Source organism: Castanea sativa, chromosome 2 (genome assembly GCF_040712315.1).
Source record: "Castanea sativa cultivar Marrone di Chiusa Pesio chromosome 2, ASM4071231v1".
Classification (NCBI taxonomy): Eukaryota; Viridiplantae; Streptophyta; class Magnoliopsida; order Fagales; family Fagaceae; genus Castanea; species Castanea sativa.
The window spans coordinates 26773538-26793107 of NC_134014.1; the positions used below are offsets into that span (position 1 = coordinate 26773538).

The 19570-nt window shown below is 38.2% G+C and overlaps 1 protein-coding gene across 1 annotated transcript in view; it reads left to right on the forward strand.

Annotated features, from left to right (window-relative positions):
* The window catches only part of LOC142624461 (beta-galactosidase 9), a 62619-nt gene that overhangs the window by 12621 nt on the left and 30428 nt on the right, over positions 1 to 19570 (forward strand). Inside the window, exons 5-11 of the mRNA XM_075798030.1 lie at positions 12057 to 12149; positions 13285 to 13428; positions 13602 to 13690; positions 17098 to 17203; positions 17726 to 17813; positions 17961 to 18082; positions 19198 to 19401. Coding sequence (XP_075654145.1) covers positions 12057 to 12149; positions 13285 to 13428; positions 13602 to 13690; positions 17098 to 17203; positions 17726 to 17813; positions 17961 to 18082; positions 19198 to 19401 — 846 coding nt within the window. The remainder of the gene's footprint in view (positions 1 to 12056; positions 12150 to 13284; positions 13429 to 13601; positions 13691 to 17097; positions 17204 to 17725; positions 17814 to 17960; positions 18083 to 19197; positions 19402 to 19570) is intronic.

Below are 19570 nucleotides of genomic sequence, written 5' to 3' on the forward strand. Positions count from 1 at the left end.
GAGTGGAACACAAGAAGGTTTGAGGGTTGTGGACAAAATATTCTAGATCTTAAGTTATTTTTCCTTAAATCTTTGTTTGATTGGTTGCTAACTTTGGGGTCCTTTTCCTTTACCTCTCTCTCAGATATGATTGACCACTGTACCTTAGGAGCTTGATTGTGTACCCATAGTATACTCCCTGTATATTTGGGTTACTATTTTCCATTAATAAAGTTATTTTATTTATCAAAAATATATACTTCTTATCTGTGCAATATAATAAGCTACTAAATGATAATTGTTTATGTTTAGGAGGCATGTCATGTGCACTCATATTAGCTTATTCGTTATAATTAATTTTGACTCACTTACTGTGTGACTTCTTTCCTAAATTGAAAGTGACAGTACTTCCTTAATACCTCAATTTATTTATTATTTATTTATAATTTATATGAAAGCATGGTAGTCTTGAAATATGCTAAAACACTTTTGTGCATGTTTGTTTTGACGGAGCTAATTGCATGGCGGAAGCCATAGATTTTATATTTACCGTCAGATCTTTTTTTGAGTATGCAAAGAAAAAGAAAATGTGCAGGCTGTGTTTGAAGTGTTTTTACATCTTTGTAAAGTTTCATCTTTAGGGGTTCTCCCTTGGAACATTTATCATTTGTTCTTGGTTCTTTTAGCTAACAGGTATCTATGTGGACTAGAAGTGCAAAAGCAATATGCATTTGTATAAAATGCTAGCTGGCATATTTTGTTAAGCAACAAATTCAGTTTCTTGGTTCTCCTGTAGGCTCTTCTGCAAAATACTCGATACTTACTATAGAGTGCTCACATTGATTCTTGATGGCCTGCAACATTATACGTGTCCCTTCTGATCAGGATTAAGGCATAGAGATGGCCTGGCTACCTTGAATTAGCCATAAAGTTTCTGTATTATGAGAGGCTGTATTATGGAGGGTCTAGGAGAGGCTGTATTATGATACCAGCAAGTTACAAACGTGCAGGTTGGTCTTTGTTTAAGAGAGAGTTAAGGATTTTTTTCACTGGTGCTAAACCAGCTTCTATGGCTGAAGATTCCTCCAATAATGGTGGTGGTGGAGGTGGTCAGTCAGCTGGTGGTGACCAGAGTGGGAAATTTTTCTCTGCTTTAGGTAGTCAGCAAAAGTTAAGGAATTTTGAAAATTTTGGAACAAATTTGGGGCAGAACGGGATGCCTGGAGGTCCTAAAGAAAATGGTTCAGTTAAATATGGCAAGGTTTCAGTCATTAATGGCAGACCCACGCGGGCTTTTTCTTTTAGATTGACCCCATCTACTTTGGCTTTGAGAGTGTTCAAGTCTGAGGGCGGGAGACGTAAGGTGACCTGTATGGGTGCTAAGGAGCTCAGATGGCCCAAGGTTTCAAGTGATGGGCCAGAAGTTACAAAACATGCTGGTGGGCTTGTTAAAGCCCAGCCCGTGGCCGCATCACCTTCACTAAATGAGGGTACTTTGGTCAAGCCCATTTCGTTAAATGTAATATCTGATGCCTAGTCTTCGTGGGTTGAAGGTGAGAGCTCGAGAGGGAGATCGAGGGATAACTCTGGGTCGTCGGTGACTGTAGCGGTGCCGGAATTAGAGGAAGACCACCCCGACGAAGTGGCGAGGGCGACGGAAGGTCCCAAACTTGGGTTTTCCGGCGAGGTGGTGACCTATCGGAGGAAGAGGGACGTGACCCATTCCCCGATAGCTGGTGTTTTGAGGATAGGGTCCCCGGCGAGGCCGATGGGAAGTGGGTTTGTGGTTTCTTCTGATCTTCGACATCAGGGTGCTGCTCATAACTCCTTTGCTCCTCTGTCGGGCCTGGGTAGCAAGAAGGGTCCTTGTTTTGAAGGAAGAGACAACTCCATGGTGGTTTCAGGTGAGAAGGAAGAAAAATGGAGTAATTCTATTGCTGAGCCAAGGTCGCCGTACCACTTGGAAGGGGTTGAACTGACCCAGGTAGGGTCTGAGCATCTTCTTCTTCAGTGGAAGAACGGTGAAGTTAATCCCAGTGGGTTAATTCACGGAGAGGAAGAGAGTGGATTTGTGGAGTGCTCACCTCTATCTAAATGGGGTCCCTATGAACAGGAGTTGGAGGTGATCCAGGAAGTTGAGGGAGAGGTTCGGGGGTCAGAGGTGAAAAATTCGAAATGGGTATGTAATCTGATGAAAGACTTCTGTAAGATTGTGGGATTTCCTATTGTTAAGCACGAAGATCAATGTTTGGCTCTGTTTCGTCTTCTTGAACAAGACTGTGTTGATGTTGTTAGTGTTGGGTCTGCTAGAGGAATTGTGAACTCAAAGCAGAAAGGGCTTAGAGAACTCAAAAGGTTTAATTTCTTCTATTAATTATGACGGGGTAGCATCTAAGGAGAGGAACAGAGACTTCTCAGAAGGTACGGGGGCGATTACCAGTTTTAAATGAGTTTACGACTGTTTTCTTGGAATGTTAGGGGATTAAATAATCCTCAGAAGCGAGAGGTATGCAAAAATCTTCTCAAGGAGTGGAAGTGTGATATAGTTTGCTTTCAAGAAACGAAGCTGTCTTCCTTGAACTCTGCTGTTGTTCGAAGTCTTTGGGGTAGTCCGTTCCTTGATTGGGTTGCTCTAGACGCAGTCAATACTGCAGGGGGGGTGTTATTGGTTTGGGATAAGAGAGTTCTTGAAAAAGTTGATAGTGTTGTTGGTCGGTATTCTGTTAACGTTTTACTGAAGGGGGTTGTGGATGATTTTGTGTGGGCTGGTTCGGGAGTGTATGGGCCCAATGATGATAATCAGAGGGGTGCTTTATGGGAGGAGCTTACAAGGATGCATTCCAGGTGGAATACGGCTTGGTGTGTTTTTGGGGACTTCAATATCATTCGATTTCCGAGTGAGAGACTGGGTTGTGAGACTTTTAGTTCGGCTATGTTTGCTTTTTCAGACTTCATTGAGGCTAATTACCTTGTGGACTTACCTCTTGAATGGCCTTCTTTTACTTGGTTTAGAGATTCGGGGACAAATTGTATGTCAAGAATTGATAGAACCTTGGAATCGGTGGATTGGGTAGATCATTTTGGAAACGTGTCTCCAAGGGTACTCCCTCGTGTAGTTTCAGATCATTGCCCACTTTTGGTGGTGGCTGGTAGTGTTTGTAAAGGTCGGAGTGCCTTTAAGTTTGAGAATATGTGGTTGAAAGAAGAGGGTTTTGTAGAGAGGGTTCGTCAATGGTGGAATGGGTATTGCTTTTCGGGTTCTCCTAGCTTTATTCTGGCTCGTAAATTAAAAGCTCTTAAAGAAGACCTGAAAAAGTGGAATAAGGAGGAATTTGGGGATTTGGCCTTTAGGAAGAAATGTCTTTTATCTGATTTGTTGGGTTTGGAGGCTAGGGAGGACTTGTCAGGTCTTTCTCAGGAGGACCAAACTCGTTGTATTCAGATTAAAGGTGAGATTGCACATCTTGCCTCTTTGGAGGAGATTTCTTGGAGACAAAAGTCCCGGATGTTATTTGTGAAGGAGGGGGACAATAATACTCGCTTTTTTCATCGGGTTGCAAACTCCCATAGAAGAACTAATCATATTAGGGGTGTAGAGGTGGATGGTGTCCTCTATGAGGATGAGGAAGAGGTACGGTCGAAGGTGGTCCATTTTTATCAGAATTTGTACACTGAGTCAGATACTTGACGCCCTTCTATGGAGGGATTAGAGTTTGCTAGTATTGAGGAGGATGAGCGGCTTGATTTAGAGAGGGATTTTTCTAAGGAGGAAGTGATGAGGGTTCTTTAAGAGATGGAGGGGGATAAAGCCCCAGGTCTTGATGGTTTCACTATGGCATTTTTTCAAAAATGCTGGAGTGTAGTGGAAATTGATGTCATGGCCTTTTTTGATCATTTCCATAGGAGTACAGAGTTTGAATGGTCTCTGAATGTTACTTTTTTATCCCTGGTTCCCAAGAAAAATAACGCTTTGAATATCAAAGATTTTAGGCCTATCAGCTTAGTGAGCAGTGTGTATAAGCTTTTGTCTAAGGTTTTGGCAAACAGATTGAGGCGGGTGCTGGATAATCTTATCTCGGAGTCACAGAATGCTTTTGTGGGTGGCAGACAGATTTTGGATTCAGTACTTTTTGCTAATGAATGTTTAGACAGTAGATTGAAGTGTTGTACTCTAGGGGTGGTGTGTAAGTTAGACATTGAGAAAGCGCATGATCATGTAAATTGGGACACCTTGTTTTATTTGTTGGAGAGGATGGGTTTTGGGGATAGATGGAGGAGATGGTTAAAGACTTGTGTCTCTACCGCCTGCTTCTCAGTTCTGGTTAATGGATCTCCTGTTGGTTTCTTTGGTAGCTCTAGAGGTTTCAAACAAGGTGATCCTTTGTCACCCCTTCTCTTTCTTTTGATTATGAAGGTTCTAAGTCGTATCCTGAAGAGAACTGAGGAAGGTGGTTTCATTCAGGGCTTTCAAGCGGGTCCTATTAATTCTACCGGTATCCGTGTTTCACACCTTTTATTTGCTGATGATACCATTCTTTTCTGTGAGGCCTCTAGAAAGCAGATTCTTACTATTAGGCTGGTTTTAACTTGTTTTCAAGCTTTTACTGGTTTGAAGGTGAATGTGGGGAAAAGTGAAATTGTCCCTATTGGGGAGGTGCGTAACATTCAATCTTTGCTAATATTCTTCAATGTAGGGTGGGCAGTTTGCCTATGACTTACTTGGGTATGCCATTGGGAACTTCGTATAAAACAACATTTATTTGGAATCCGATCCTTGAGAAGATGGAAAAGAAGCTTTCAGGTTGGAAGCGGCTTTATTTGTTAAAGGGTGGTAGACTCACCTTGCTGAAAAGTACCCTTTCAAGCCTTTCAACTTATTACCTATCCCTTTTTACTATCCCTAAAGCTGTGGCGACTAGATTGGATCGAATTCAGAGGAACTTCTTGGGGGGTTCATCAGCTGAAAGTTTCAAATATCCTTTGGTGGCTTGGGAAAAGGTTTGTTTACCGCGTGAGTTTGGTGGTTTGGGAATTCAGAATTTGGTGTCTTTTAATCTGGCCCTATTAGGGAAATGGCTTTGGAGGTATGGCCATGAAACCACTCATCTGTGGCGAAGGGTTATTGCCATGAAATATGGGGAGGGAAAAGTGGGGGTTGGTGCACTAGGGCTTGTCGTAGGGCTAATGGCTGTGGGTTATGGGAAGTATTAGTGAAGGGTGGGAAACTTTCTCAAAGCATGTCTCTTTTGTGATAGGGGATGGTTCTCGTATCCTTTTGTGGCATGATAAGTGGACTAGAGATGTTCCTCTTAAATTTCTTTATCCTCAGCTATTTCTGTGCTTAGCCAATAAGGAGGCCTATATTTCGGAGGTGTTAAGCCCTCTTGTGGATGATAATGACAGAGTGTGGAGTTTAAGATTTTATAGGGAATTCAATGATTGGGAGTTAGCGGCTTCCTACTCCCTTCTTCGTTTCATCCAAACCTGAACTCCTAGGGGTGGAGGGTGTGATAGGCTTAGTTGGGATTTTAATGGAAGTGGGAAGTTTGATACTCGGTCTTTTTATCATAAGATTCGAAATGTAGCTCCTTCCACTTTTCCTTGGAAGGGCATTTGGAAAGTTAAAGTTCCTAAAATGGTGGCTTTTTTCATGTGGACAACAGCTCATGGTTAGATTCTAGCCTTGAATAACCTTATGCTTCGTGGTTGTCATTTGGCGAATCGTTGTTGTATGTGCTGCTGTAATGCGGAATCTGTGAACCACCTGTTACTTTTTTGTCCGATAGCTCATTCTTTGTGGATGTATATGATTCGGTTGTTTGGCATTGATTGGGTCATGCTTGGTTCAATTGTGGACTCTTTTTTTAGTTGGTATCATTGGCTTGGGAAGCATAGTTCTGATATTTGGAATTTGGTCCTAGGTTGTTTAATGTGGATTGAACGAAATCGGCGGTCTTTTGAGGATGAGAGGAAAACGGTGGTTCAGTTATTAGAGTCTTGCCAGCGGACCCTCTTTGATTGGTCTCGATGTTGGGGTATATCAGATTGTTCTACCCTTACGGATTTTCTTTCTTCTATTAGAATAGATTAGGGGTTGCTTAAGTCTTTTTGTTTCTTTTTCCTTTGTTCACTATCGTGAACTCTTTGTATTGTTCTTGCTTTTCTCTTATTAATAATATTCTCATCTTATCAAAAAAAAAAAAGTTTTTTTTTTTTCCTGTTTCTTTTGATACTTTGTCATGGGTGGTTTTATCTTTTTCTTCGTTGAGTCAAAATCTTTTGAATTTTCTGTTGAAGAAGGGGGTACTTTTTCTTATTACGTATTTTTTAGAGAGGCAGAGATTCATTACGATCAATGTTCATGGGCAAAGAAAGTGCAAAGAGATTGTTATCTATGATGGAAGACTTTATTTCCATTGAGTCCCCTGGACACTTCGCGCGAACTATTAGAGATGGAGAGACGGTTTTTATTCTACAATTGGGTTCCAATGCACATGGCTCTTTTCTTATGATTTTAGAACTTTTACATGGCCGTCGGAAAGGTTTCATAGTGGTACCGGAAGGAAAATTGGGTAGTGGTTGGAGAGGCTTTGGTTTACACTTGAGGAAGGTTATTGCTCTGGGGACTCTTCTGCCCCCAAAGAATTTACTTGGGATTGAACATAAAGCCTCCAAATCATTTGTGACAGCGGTGGTGAAAGGCTGACGAGTTGAATCCAAAACTCACAGGCAAGCAGCGGTGGAGAGTAGCCAAAATGATGGTAGTGGAGGAAATAAAGGAAAACAATTAATGCTGAATTCTCAAAATTAAAATTTTGCAAATCCTGGTAATCAAACCCATGATTCATGCGAGAGCAACTTTGGGAAGGAGAAAGCACAAATTGGGGTGAAGATCTCGTCCGTCATTAATGGAATTGTTTCAAATGGTACGGAAGGTGGGTTGATTATGGACCTTTATATTAGGATGGAATGTGGGCCTAATAGTAAGTGGGGGATTAGCTGGTCCAAGGTTATTGAGGTGGACCCTTCAGTTGGCCAAGTTCCAAACCCAAAGCCCATTAACAATAATAAGCCCAAACAAAAACTTGTTTTTAAGTGGCAGCCCAAACCATCCCAGCCCACTATTCCTCTCACCTTGGCACAAAATCTGACCCACCCACATTCCTCGCAAGTTCCTCCCTCTCACCCAATCACTTTGGCATCAACAAGAGCTTCTCTGGTGGGTAGCGATAAGACCGAGGTTAAGCCAACTCTGACCCACATGGAACCGACATGCACCGAGAACCTTCTCTTAATGATCAACAATTTTGATGCTTTCGTGGCTGAGTCTCTGTGTTCTGATGCTTCCGTGAATGAGTCCCTGTGTTCTGATGGTGATGTGGTCTTGCAACGTGACATCCAACGGATTATCCATGAGCATACAAATAATAACCACTGGCTTACTCTTTGCCTATGGGTGTTATGGATAATTGTGATGGGTCAGCAACTCTGGATGTGGAGAAATTGTTGGGTAAGGACAATTACTTAGAATGGTTTCAGGAAAAATTCAGTGGGTTTGATGATTTTCTTGGGACATCCTTCAAAGGTTTGGAAGAGCCAGCAACCAAATTTCTGTTGGCTGTTGAAGCTGAGTTACAGCAGAGGGCTATTAAGGAAAAAACTGGAAAAAACCGTGAAGAGCTCAGGGAGGAAAGGAATTAGGGAATTGAGGGGTTTATTTAGCTCTGTCAATTATGGTTCAACTTCAACAAGGCGCATTGGTAATGGTAAGCAAAGGGCTTTAATTATTTCCCAATGAATTTGAAGATTTTATCTTGGAATGTTAGAGGTTTGAATTAGAAGGAAAAACGGCTCAAGATTTGTAATTTATTACGTACTTGGAGGGCTGATATCGTTTGTTTGCAAGAGACAAAATTGGAATGGGTTACAAGAGGACTTGTTAGAAGTATATGGAGTTGTCCTTATATAGATTGGTTATATTTGGGTTCAAAGGGTGTTTCTGGTGGAATTATGCTCATTTGGGATAGAAGGGTGGTTGAAAAGATAGAGGAAGCAATGGGGCATTTTTCGATTTCTTGTAGGTTCAAAAACGTCAGTCACCAATTTGAGTGGGCTTTCACTGGTATCTTTGGTCCAAATTTGAACAGTTTGCGTCAATTTATGTTGGAGGAATTAGCAGGCTTGAACAGTTGTTGAAATTTGCCATGGTGTTTGGGAGATGATTTTAATGTTATCCGCTTTCCATCGGAGAGGTTAGGGGCGGGAAGATTTACTCGCTGTATGTATGATTTTTCAGATTTTATATCTCTTCATGGGCTAATGGATAATCCTTTGGAGGGAGGTCTTTACACATGGTCTAACTCTACCTCAGCTTCTAAAATAGATCGGTTTCACTTCTCTCCGGTATTGGTAGAATATTTCACACATTTCTCCCAAAAAAGGCTTCCTAGAGTGTTATCTGAACACTTCCCAATTCTTTTGGAGAGTGGGAGTCATCGAAGAGGGCGAATCCCTTTTCGTTTTGAGAATATGTGGTTGAAGGCGGAGGGATTTTAGACAAGGTGAAGTCCTGGTGGGAGAATTACCATTTTCAAGGGACTCCTAGTTACATTCTTAACAAGAAGTCGATTGCTCTAAAAACGGATCTAAAGAAGTGGAACGAAACAGATTTTGGCAATATCAAAGCCAAGAAACAGCAATTATGGAGTAAGTTGAATGCTTTAGATGTAAAAGAGGACAATCAACCCCTAACAAAGGAAGAAAAAATGGAAAAAGCAACCTTTCGCGCTGAACTTGAGAAGACAGCCTTGTTAGAGGAGATTAGCTGGAGACAAAAGTCCAGAGTGTTGTACTTAAAGGAGGGCGACTCCAATACGAGGTTTTTTCATAGGATGGCCAATTCTAAAAGAAGAAATAATTGTATTGAAAATCTTATGATTGATGGGGCTTTGTCTTCCAACCAAGATAGGATTACTGACCATATTGAATTATTCTACATGAATTTATACTCTGAGCAGCAAGAGCAGCGACCTTTCCCGGATGTGTTGGATTTTCCAAGGATTTCAGGGGATAATGTGGATTGGTTAGAGAGACCTTTTGAGGAAACTAAGATTTTTGAAGTCATCAAGGAGTTTAATGGGGATAAATCACCTGGGCCAGACAGTTTTCCGATGGCATTCTTTCAAGCTTGCTGGGGGATTCTCAAATTAGATATCATGGCTGTGTTCCACTATTTCCATGTTACAGGTCTGTTTGAAAAAAAGCTTGAATGCAACTTTCATTGCTCTCATTCCTATAAAAGCTACAACAGTGGAAGTAAAGGAATTTCGGTCTATCAGCCTTGTTGGGGGGGGGGGGGGGGGGGTTATAAAATACTTGCTAAAGTTTTGGCTATTTGATTTTGCATGGTTTTAGGAGATATCATTTCAGCACCTCAGAATGCCTTTGTACTAAATTGGAAGATTCTTGATTTTGTTCTTATTGCTAATGAATGTCTTGATAGTAGATTGAAGTCTGGTCAGCCTAGGTTGTTATGTAAATTGGACATAGAGAAAGCATTTGATTATGTGAATTGGGGATTTCTTACACACTTTCTTGAGCGTTGTGGCTTTTCTAACAATTGGAGGCAATGGATTTCATTTTGTTTATAAACGGTTCATTTTTCTATCCTTATTAATGGTTCTCCCCATGGGTTTTTTGGGAGTTCAAGGGGGTTGCGGCAAGGTGATCCTTTGTCCCCTTTGTTATTGTGTTGGTTATGGAAGCCATTGGTGAATATTAGATAAGGTTGTCCATGAAGGTTGTTTGTCACGTGTAGGTGATTCTGCAGGAAGATCTTTGGTGGTTTCCCATCTCCTTTTTGCTGATGATACTCTAATTTTTTGTGATGCTAATATTAATCAAATGTTGATTCTCCGTATGGTGCTCATTTGGTTTGAGGCTGTGTCAGGTTTGAAGGTAAATTTGGGTAAGTTTAAACTGGTGGCTGTGGCGGCAGTTCATAACATTGAACTTTTGGTGGCTTTCTTAGGCTGTAAGCAAGGGTCTCTTCCAATAAAATATTTGGGTCTTCCTTTGGGGGCAAAATTCAAGGACAAGACAATTTGGAATCCAATTCTAGAGAAGATGGAAAGAAAATTAGCAAGTTGGAAAAAGTTATATTTATCCAAGGGAGGTAAAGTCACTTTAATTAAAAGCACTCTCTTAAAGCTTCCTACTTATATTCGTTCTTTATTCCCTATTCCTGCTTCAGTGGCCAACCGAATTGCAAGACTTCAGAGGGACTTTCTATGGGGTGGCCTAGGGGATGAGCCCAAATTTCATCTTGTTAATTGGTCTACGGTTTGTACTCCACTCGCTTTAGGTGGTTTGGGGATTAGAAACCTGAGAACCTTCAATGTAGCTTTATTAGGAAAGTGGTTATGGAGATTTGAGTAAGAAAGGGATGCACTATGGCGTCAAGTGATAGAGGTGAAGTATGGTTGTGATTGGAGTGTTTGGTGTTCTAGCTAATTCTCTGGTCTATATGGAGTTAGTTTGTGGAAAAATATTAGAAGGGGGTGGCCCTCTTTATCTCGGTTTATTCGGTATGAAATTGGAGATGGATCAAAAGTGCAGTTTTGGCTAGATCGATGGTGTGGAACATCTCCTCTTGCAGATTGCTATCCTGAATTATATAGGATTTGTCAAAACAAAGAGGCGAGTGTGGCTGATCTAATGAGGTACGCCAATGGAGTCCTTCATTGGGAGATATATTTTTGTAGGGATGTACACAATCGGGAATTGGAAACTTTCTGGAGCTTCATAAATACCATTTATAGCCCTCCTGTGAGGGGGATTCGGGAGGATAAGAGATGTTGGCTACCTTGTAAGAGTAAGGGTTTTATGGTTAGTGCGTACTACCATCTTCTAGTTGGCCATAGTGAGCAATTTTACCCTTGGAAAAACATTTGGAAGCAAAAGATTCCTTCTAGAGTGGCTTTCTTCGTATGGATCGCTGCCTTGGGGAAATGTCTGACAATTGACAATTTAAGGAAAAGAAAGGTATGCATTTTGGATTGGTGTTATATGTGCAAGTGTAATAGTGAAACTGTTGACCATCTATTCCTTCATTGTTCGGTTACTCTAGAGTTGTGGGATATGGTTTTTGGTTTATTTGGAGTTTGTTGGGTTATGCCAATGTCTGTTGTTGAGCTTCTTGCTTGCTGGCAAGGTTGATTTGGTTGCCATCGCAATTTAGATATATGAATGGTTGTTCCTCATTGTTTGATGTGGTGTATTTGGAAGGAAAGAAATAGTAGGTGTTTTGAAGACAATGAGCGTTCTATACTTGATCTCAAGTTTCTATTTTTCAGAACCTTATTGGATTGGTTCTCAGTGTGGGAAACCAACATTTTTCTTCAATTTTGGATTTACTTGATTTATGTAATTTTTGTATTTGATATGTATACCCCTATATACTCTCTGTGTACTTGGGTGTCTCTCTTTTTGATATCAATAAATCTTTATTACTTATCAAAAAAGTTTCTTGGTTCACCTGTAAAAATATTTCCATTCCCATCCTGCCTAAGCTTGAAAGTAATTTTTCATCATTAGTTTTGCACTTTTTCTCTTTGCTTTCTCTCCCAAGTAGTTATTCTTGTTTGATTGTTTCATTAGTTCCTCTGGAAGTGCTTTATATCAATGTGATTGCTGCATGCTTCTTCCTTAGATGTTGGGTGGGGTTTGTTTAGTACTAGAATTTATTCATCTTAACAAGTGCCCCACCTGGGGTGTCTCAGCGGAAAGGGAGTGTGTCGAGACTAACTGTAAATTCAGAAGTCTCTCCTTCTAGATGAGGTATTTTGTGATTACCTGATGCCTGCTCAGTAGTGTGTAGGCATCCGGAGTTTGCCCCTCAGGGGTGGTCCCACTGGCCCATTCCTTGAGGGCATTCCTTGTCATAAACAAAATAAAAATTTATTCATCTCAGCAAGGGAACTTCTCATTATTGACTTAATCACTAGCTATAGATTTGTGGTTTAATTTTATTGCAATATTTATTTATTAACATCATAGTGACATTTCATCTTTTCCAGGAGGAGATGCATCGATTTGTTAAAAAAATTGTGGAATTGATGCGAGAGGAAATGCTATTTTCTTGGCAAGGTGGTCCAATCATTATGTTGCAGGTTGTTTTTGAAGTTTAATTTAATTGTAAGATAATTAGTGGTTAATTGACTTAAGTTATTTGGATTGTGAGAACTGAGAGTTGATATCAGGTATCACATAACCAATCTACACAATTCCTGCAACAGGGACTCTTTTCCTTTTATTTATTATTATTTTTTAATTTTTGGTGGGTTACAATTGGGACTTTCTATTGAGAAAAGTAATCTCATTTTAGGAGGAATGATAACACAATTAGCTTGTTTTCATAATTAAATTTTTTTTTTTAAAAATTTCAAAAAGAGTACTCTATGTACAATTGACAAAGAATTTTAAAGAATTACTGAAAAATAATATGATGTATAGAGAGACAACGACTCTATAAACTCTGGAATGGAAGTGTACTAGTAGTAAAGCCCCAAATGCGATACCAATCAAATAAAGAACTAGTAAACCTAGCTAACATTTAAGTCCCTGTGCTATACACATCCTCAAATGTAAGATGATTTCAGGTCTCAGATAATTAGCTTAATTATTTTATTTTATTTGGATTGTGAAAAATGGGAGTTGATTTCAGGTATCACATTAACAATCTGTGCAACTCCTGCAATGGGGGTTACTTTCTTTTTTTTTTTTCTCTCTTTTTTGTTGATATTCTGCAATTTGGACTTGCTATTCAGAAAAGTAATCTCATTTTAGGATGTCTGGGATTTCTCCATATTGTTGGTATTTCATTTCTCCTGTGTGTACTTCTCATTCCCTTTTCTGTTTGAATTACATATGAGTAAGAGATTTGGCCAGGCCCTCCAACCTGTTGGACTGTACCAGTATCCAATAAATATCAGATTCTGGTGATTTTGTGGCAATCATTGTTGCAACCCCATGGAGGTCCATGCATCCAAACCACCCAATCTGGTTATCTATTTTGATTCCAAATTATGTTCCCTATTCCCTCTACTGACATTCAAATGTGTTTTATGGTTTCATCTGCTTGGAGGTGTACATGCAGCGAGTATATCTATATTAAAAGAGCTTTACAGCGGTCACCTTTAATTTTGTTATTATGTGCTTACCATACTTTTATCTTTTCTTTAATGAGGCTTTCTTCCCTTTGTATTTCTCACTGAATATGCCAAAACTGGAATGAATTTTTATCAGATTGAGAATGAATATGGAGATGTAGAAAGCCCATATGGCCAGAGAGGGAAGGAATATGTTAAATGGGCTTCTCAGATGGCTCTTGATCTTGGCGCTGGGGTTCCGTGGGTCATGTGCAAGCAACCAGATGCTCCAGATAATATTGTAAAGCTTTTAGCCTGTGTTATTTGCTTAGCATTCTTGGAACTAGTGTTTTTGTAAATTAGATTGGTGATTGGGTTTCATTTTTAGAATGACTTGCATTTCATATAAAATGTTATGGTGCTCTGGAATTTAGAATGGTTGATATTTATAGGTTCTTTTGTTCTGCTTCACAGATAAATGCCTGCAATGGATTCTATTGCGATGGTTTCAAGCCAAATTCCTATAACAAACCGGTACTTTGGACAGAGAACTGGGATGGATGGTATGGTGATGCCTTTTTGTTTCTTGGGGATTTTAGGGCCTAGAGAATTTTCTAGATCTTATTAGAAATTTAAACTATCTAAAATTTCAATAAGTGAGAATTTGTTACAAAAAGTCATATACATTCAAAACCATATAATTCAGATAAAAATTGAGAAAGCCTGATTCATAGTTAGTGGAAACTATTTCTCCAATGGCTGTCTCCTAAGACATCTGTTTCTGAAATCAATTTGAGACTTACCTTAGAAATAATGAATATTCCTCTATTCTCTAGGTTTACTAAAATAAATCAAAATAAATAAACAGTTCGGAATACTAAGAATCATTTCTCAACAATCGTTTTCTTAAAAAATCATCATTTTCTGGGACAATATAAATACAATTGAGAGGCTGGTATAGAGTACTGGAAACTAATTTCCCATGTCAAGCCTGGGAAATTATCATTAGCATGTAGAGATTGATCTTTGTTTTTGATATCTCAGCCGAGATGTTGAATCTTAAGTAGCCTCAAAAGATAAATTGGGTGAGAAGAAAGAACATTTGTGTCCCTAACCATTCGGCAGTTTGGGCAGTAGAAAGCTGAGAATATCATGGAAGGAAAATTCCTGTTCTGCCAGTCCACGAATTCTTCACGATTAAAGCTACCATAGAACTCAGATATCTCAATCTTGAAGTTGGATTCCCACTTTTGCTCATGATCCCTTGGTTGCAGAACAGGAATTTTCCTTCCATGTCTTATCCTTGGGTTGTAGGCAAAAGGATCCTCATAGCTTTCTTCATTGATGCCTCACTTCCATGATAATCGTGGTTGTTTGGCTGCTGTATTTCATCCCTTCGAACCTGCTCAGTCAAGGCATGGATTTGCCTCCTCAACACTGCTCCAAAACTTCTGGAGCATTGGCTGAATGAGTCTCCAAGGCTGCCACTTGAACCACTAGTTTCATCCCTTTGTCCTTCCTTTCCTTCTCAAACCCCATCTTTCACTACTGCAGAATCTTGCCAGCACAATTGAAGGCTTCTATTTTGATAAAGGTAAGGTATTAAGGCTGGGAATGAAATCAAGATAGGATCTTGACAGGTTCTTGATGACAGAAAATGAGAAACAATACAAGAACTTAAATCCTAAGGATCTCAAGCTTTGATACCAATTTAACGGAGGGATTCTAAAGGGGCAGCTGTTGAGGCTTAGAATTGATTAAGGGAAATGAGAGTTGCTTAGAATAGTGAACAAGGTGTGACAAAACCTTCTAAAGAGAAATCCATCTCTTGAAAATAGCACTAGGCTAATCTATGTAATAGCATTCAAAAACTAATAACAAAGTAACTACAATGTGGTACTTATACTATTTGTTTGGCATTGGAGCCTTCTAGATGCTTGACAAGTGTCTAAATCCTATTGGCTAATGCTTAAGCAATCATCTAACTAACTAACTAACTATTCACAAGAGGATTAGGATGCAACAACTTGAATGCCCTGCATCACAAGGTCCAATCAACCTGCTGTGATACCATAATACATTACCAGTTGTCCCTAAAGTTTTAAGCTGTTGGGAAATGGTGAATTTAATTATTTAGTCATAAATATAATAATAGACATGGAAGATTGATTTGCTAATACTTTGCAAATTCACCCATTCAAGAATTATTTTATGGGGTTCACATGTGAAGTCCAATTGAAGTAAAAGTAGTGTGTTTTTAAAGGTCTAGGTATTAAAACAGTTTTTTATATGAGATTTTATTTTATTAGTTATGGTCAATTTTTTATTCAAGAGAAAATTTGTAATTTTTGCAATTCCTGTGAATTAAGGGTATGTTGTTAATTTAGTTGAGTTTAGAATCTTTTAGGAGATCCTAATTATCTTTGGTTTTATTTCCTTGGAGTCCAAGTTAGTCTTTTATTATGTTTTTAGTTTCCTGGTCAAACTAGGAGTCCCAACACTATTAGGATAAGAAAGAGTCCTTTGATATATATATATATATATATATATATATATATATATATATAGAATTATTGAGTGTTTTGAGCATACAGGCATGTTGACCTTTGTATGTTCTTTTTCCCCTTTCTCTTCTATCTTTTTCTTTTCTTCTCTCTTTTGGTAACTGTTCATACAGCCCCTGAACATTATAAAAACCTCTCTTTTTCTTCTTCCTTACAACCCCGAATCAGTGTTCTTTTACCTCTCAAAATCCTAAAACTCCACATATTTTCTTCTATCAATTAAATGTTCATCAAATAACTCAATCAAAGCACTTTTTAATTCCTCACACAACCCCATAACATGTTCTTTAAAAATTCTAAACCCACCACGACCAGATGTAGAAAAAATCCCCCATTTTGTGCTATGTCATGTGTTTAATGAATGGTTAAAAATGGATTTGTTGAGCTAGCCGCAAGTAGTCAGACTACAAAGCTTGCTGAATTGCCCTAAAGTTGGAGATTTCTAATAATAAGTGTCCCTGTTTAGTCTCTGTAATGCAAAACAGCCTTGATATTTCACAAGGACTGCCTTGTGTGTCAATTTTTCTGCCTTCTTTTAGGTTTTTTTTGGGGGGGGGGGGGTGATTCTAGAGTGTCTGAGGTGGTAGGAAATGATTGACTAAGGTTATTGGGGCTGTTCTGATGTCTATCTCACTGACCATTGAAAACCACTGAAGGACAAAGGAAAGAGAAAGCAATTGAGAAAGACCCTGTTAAATCAGAATATAGAAATTGTTGCATACATAAAAGAAAGAAAAAGAAAAGAGGAAGAATCAGTCAACTAATTCTCATCTGAAAGATGTGAAATCAACAACAATCTGATTTTTCACAATCGATATGCTTTAAGTACCTTAGAAATGAATTAATCATATATGACTATCAAATATTTGACAATATGAAAAATGAAATGATAACAATGGTTATCCAGTGTCACATCATTGACAGTTTCCTTGCTTTCTTAGAGAGTTTCTACATATAATTCCTTAGGAAAGCTATGTATCAATGTTGTTGAATCTCATATATTAAAATTTGTTTCCACTTGCGAATATTTTGTAGTTTCAAGTTTGTGTGAATCATGATGTTTGACAAGTTCCAATTGTATTTTTTTATTTATCATAATTTCACCAAAGAAGTTTTATTTTGTGTCTTGCAGCATGGGTAGGCTTATGCCTTAAATTCTGATTACTAGAATAATGTTCTTTCCTTTTTCTTTTCTTTTTATTGTTAGGCTTACTACTAGAACACTTTTCACTTATCAGGAACGTGTGTTCAATTAATGAATGTTTGTGGTTTAATGATTAGTAGTATTAGGTGTCTTCACTTTAAAGGTTTGTTTATAATTTTTTATTTTCTAGTAAGTATTTGAATGTAAATGGCTACAAATTTCAGAGGAGCGGCTTTAGTTTTCTGAAGTTGATATTTTGAAGGTATACAACATGGGGTGGAAGATTGCCTCATAGACCTGCTGAAGACCTTGCTTTTGCTGTTGCACGCTTTTTCCAACGTGGAGGAAGCTTTCAAAATTATTATATGGTATGATGCATAATTTAAATGATGCTGGCTTTAATTAAAAAATACGTGTGACAAAATTTACTTCTATTGAAAAGTGTTTCAGAATATTGAAATCTAAATTGGTTTTGTATGCTTCTTTTCTGGTGTCAAACAAAATGGTTCCAAATTCCTGCTGGCTTCCTTTGTTCCAATTGAAATGTTTCACTTCCTTTTTTGTTCATGTTTTAATCAAGTTTCAGTAAACCTTCTCATATTTCCTAGAGCTTTGGTGAAAGAAGTCTAAATTTTTAGCTTCAATGGGCAACTATATAGGGAAGGGGCTAGTGCCATGTGTGAGTGATTATGAAAGATCTATAGGGATGGGATAGAGAATACTACAATTGGCCATTAAAGTAAAATCAAAACTGATGATCTCTCATGTTCTCTTTGATATGGATAATATTTATGATGCATATTATTTTTCCATTTAGGTTATATCTGATTCAGTCATATTTAGATTCCAGATGATCAAATATATCTTGACAAGGTTGCTGCTTGTTGCAGTATTTTGGTGGAACAAACTTCAACCGGACTTCTGGGGGCCCATTCGATATTACTAGCTATGATTATGATGCTCCAATTGATGAATATGGTAGGTGAGATGAATCTAAATGAAGGAATTTGTTACTCTGTTAAAAATTATTTTTGATTGAGGCACATGTAGCCCTAGGGGAAGATCCAGGAATATTGTAAATAAAAATCTCTGAAGCCATATCATCATTTTTTTTATCTTCATTAGGTCTGCTAAGCGAGCCTAAATGGGGGCATCTGAAGGATCTGCATGCTGCTATAAAGCTTTGCGAACCTGCTCTAGTTGCTGCTGATTTACCTCAGTATTTGAAGTTGGGACCAAAGCAGGAGGTTTGTTATAAGTCGCAACTGTAATGTTATCCTGAGATTATTGCTCAAATATTGGTTAAATAGTTCCTTCAAAGGGTAGTTTTCCTGGATCCAATTTATTTAAAGAGATTTATTCATGTGAATGGATGGACCACTTTGGTATGCAACCTATGGTGTCTGTTGTAGCTTAAGGTTGAGCTCATTTTGACATGACCTGAGCATAGGAAGTTCTAGAAAGGGACTAAATTTGGGGGGCTCACTATATCTCCACCTACCAAAATTTGGAAAGCAAATTTTCCTAAATTTATACAACATATAGCAACCATTCAAGATGTAATTCTCTTTTAAATATATTTTTGACCTTTTACTTTGATTCTTCAGTCCCCAAAAGTTATATCTGTAACATAGCAAAATCTTGTTTTTGAGACCAAAAAAAAAAAAAAAGCTAAACTTTGTTAAAGCACTTTCTCATCCTGCTTAATAAGATATGAGGTGGACTCCAATTGTTTATCATTTATAATCACTTTGTTAATTTTCTTTCTTTTCTTTTGGGGGGGAGGAGTAGGAGCAAAATTTCTTATTTAGACTCATATAACTGAATTTTAAGAAAAGTACAATAATCTAAGTCTCCAATATGGATGTGATGGAATTTAAACGATTTAATAATTTTCAAGCTAGCAATAAAACAAAAGGTTTGTCAAAATGTGTAAAAAAAAAGAAAAGAAAAGAAAAAGAGAAGGGTTTGTTATGTAATCTGGGGATATTATCACATTCACCAAATAACATGGAAATCATTTGACTTTTTAAAATTACTGAAATGTAAGAAGCTATATCGAATATCATGTTAGATATAATCCATTCAGTCATTTTATTTTATTTTATGAGATGTCTTATAGTCCTTTAGTTTATTAACACTGTTAATGCTTGAAGTATGATAGATATAAATCAGTGTGATATTTGAAAGTCATCTCAATTGTTTATTGCTCTAGACTTGGAGAGGTAACACAATTTTTTTGCATGTGATTATTGTCGGTAACACTATCTTCAACTCTAAATTAGTGTTTTTCTCCTGAACATTCTAGCGTTTTGTTTTAGTTCTCTTATGAAGTTAACATAGCTTGTATAACTTTTTTCAGGCACATGTGTACCATGTAGGTATTGACATTGAAGGCCTGAACTTAACTCAGTATAGAAGTGAAAGTAGGTGCTCTGCATTTCTTGCAAACATTGATGAACGTAAAGCAGCTGCTGTAACATTCCTTGGTCAAACATATTATTTACCTCCGTGGTCAGTCAGTATATTACCAGACTGCAGGAACACGGTGTTCAATACTGCCAAGGTTTGGATTTATTGTAGGACATTGTATCAAGCAGTGACTGAGGCATTAATACTTGTTGGCCTTACACTCATCTTCTTGTGACCTAAGAAGCACGGATGCTTCATTTGGGGTGTTGTACCCGTGTTGTACTGGTGTCATAAAAATCGTGTCATGTTATAATTTTTCAAAA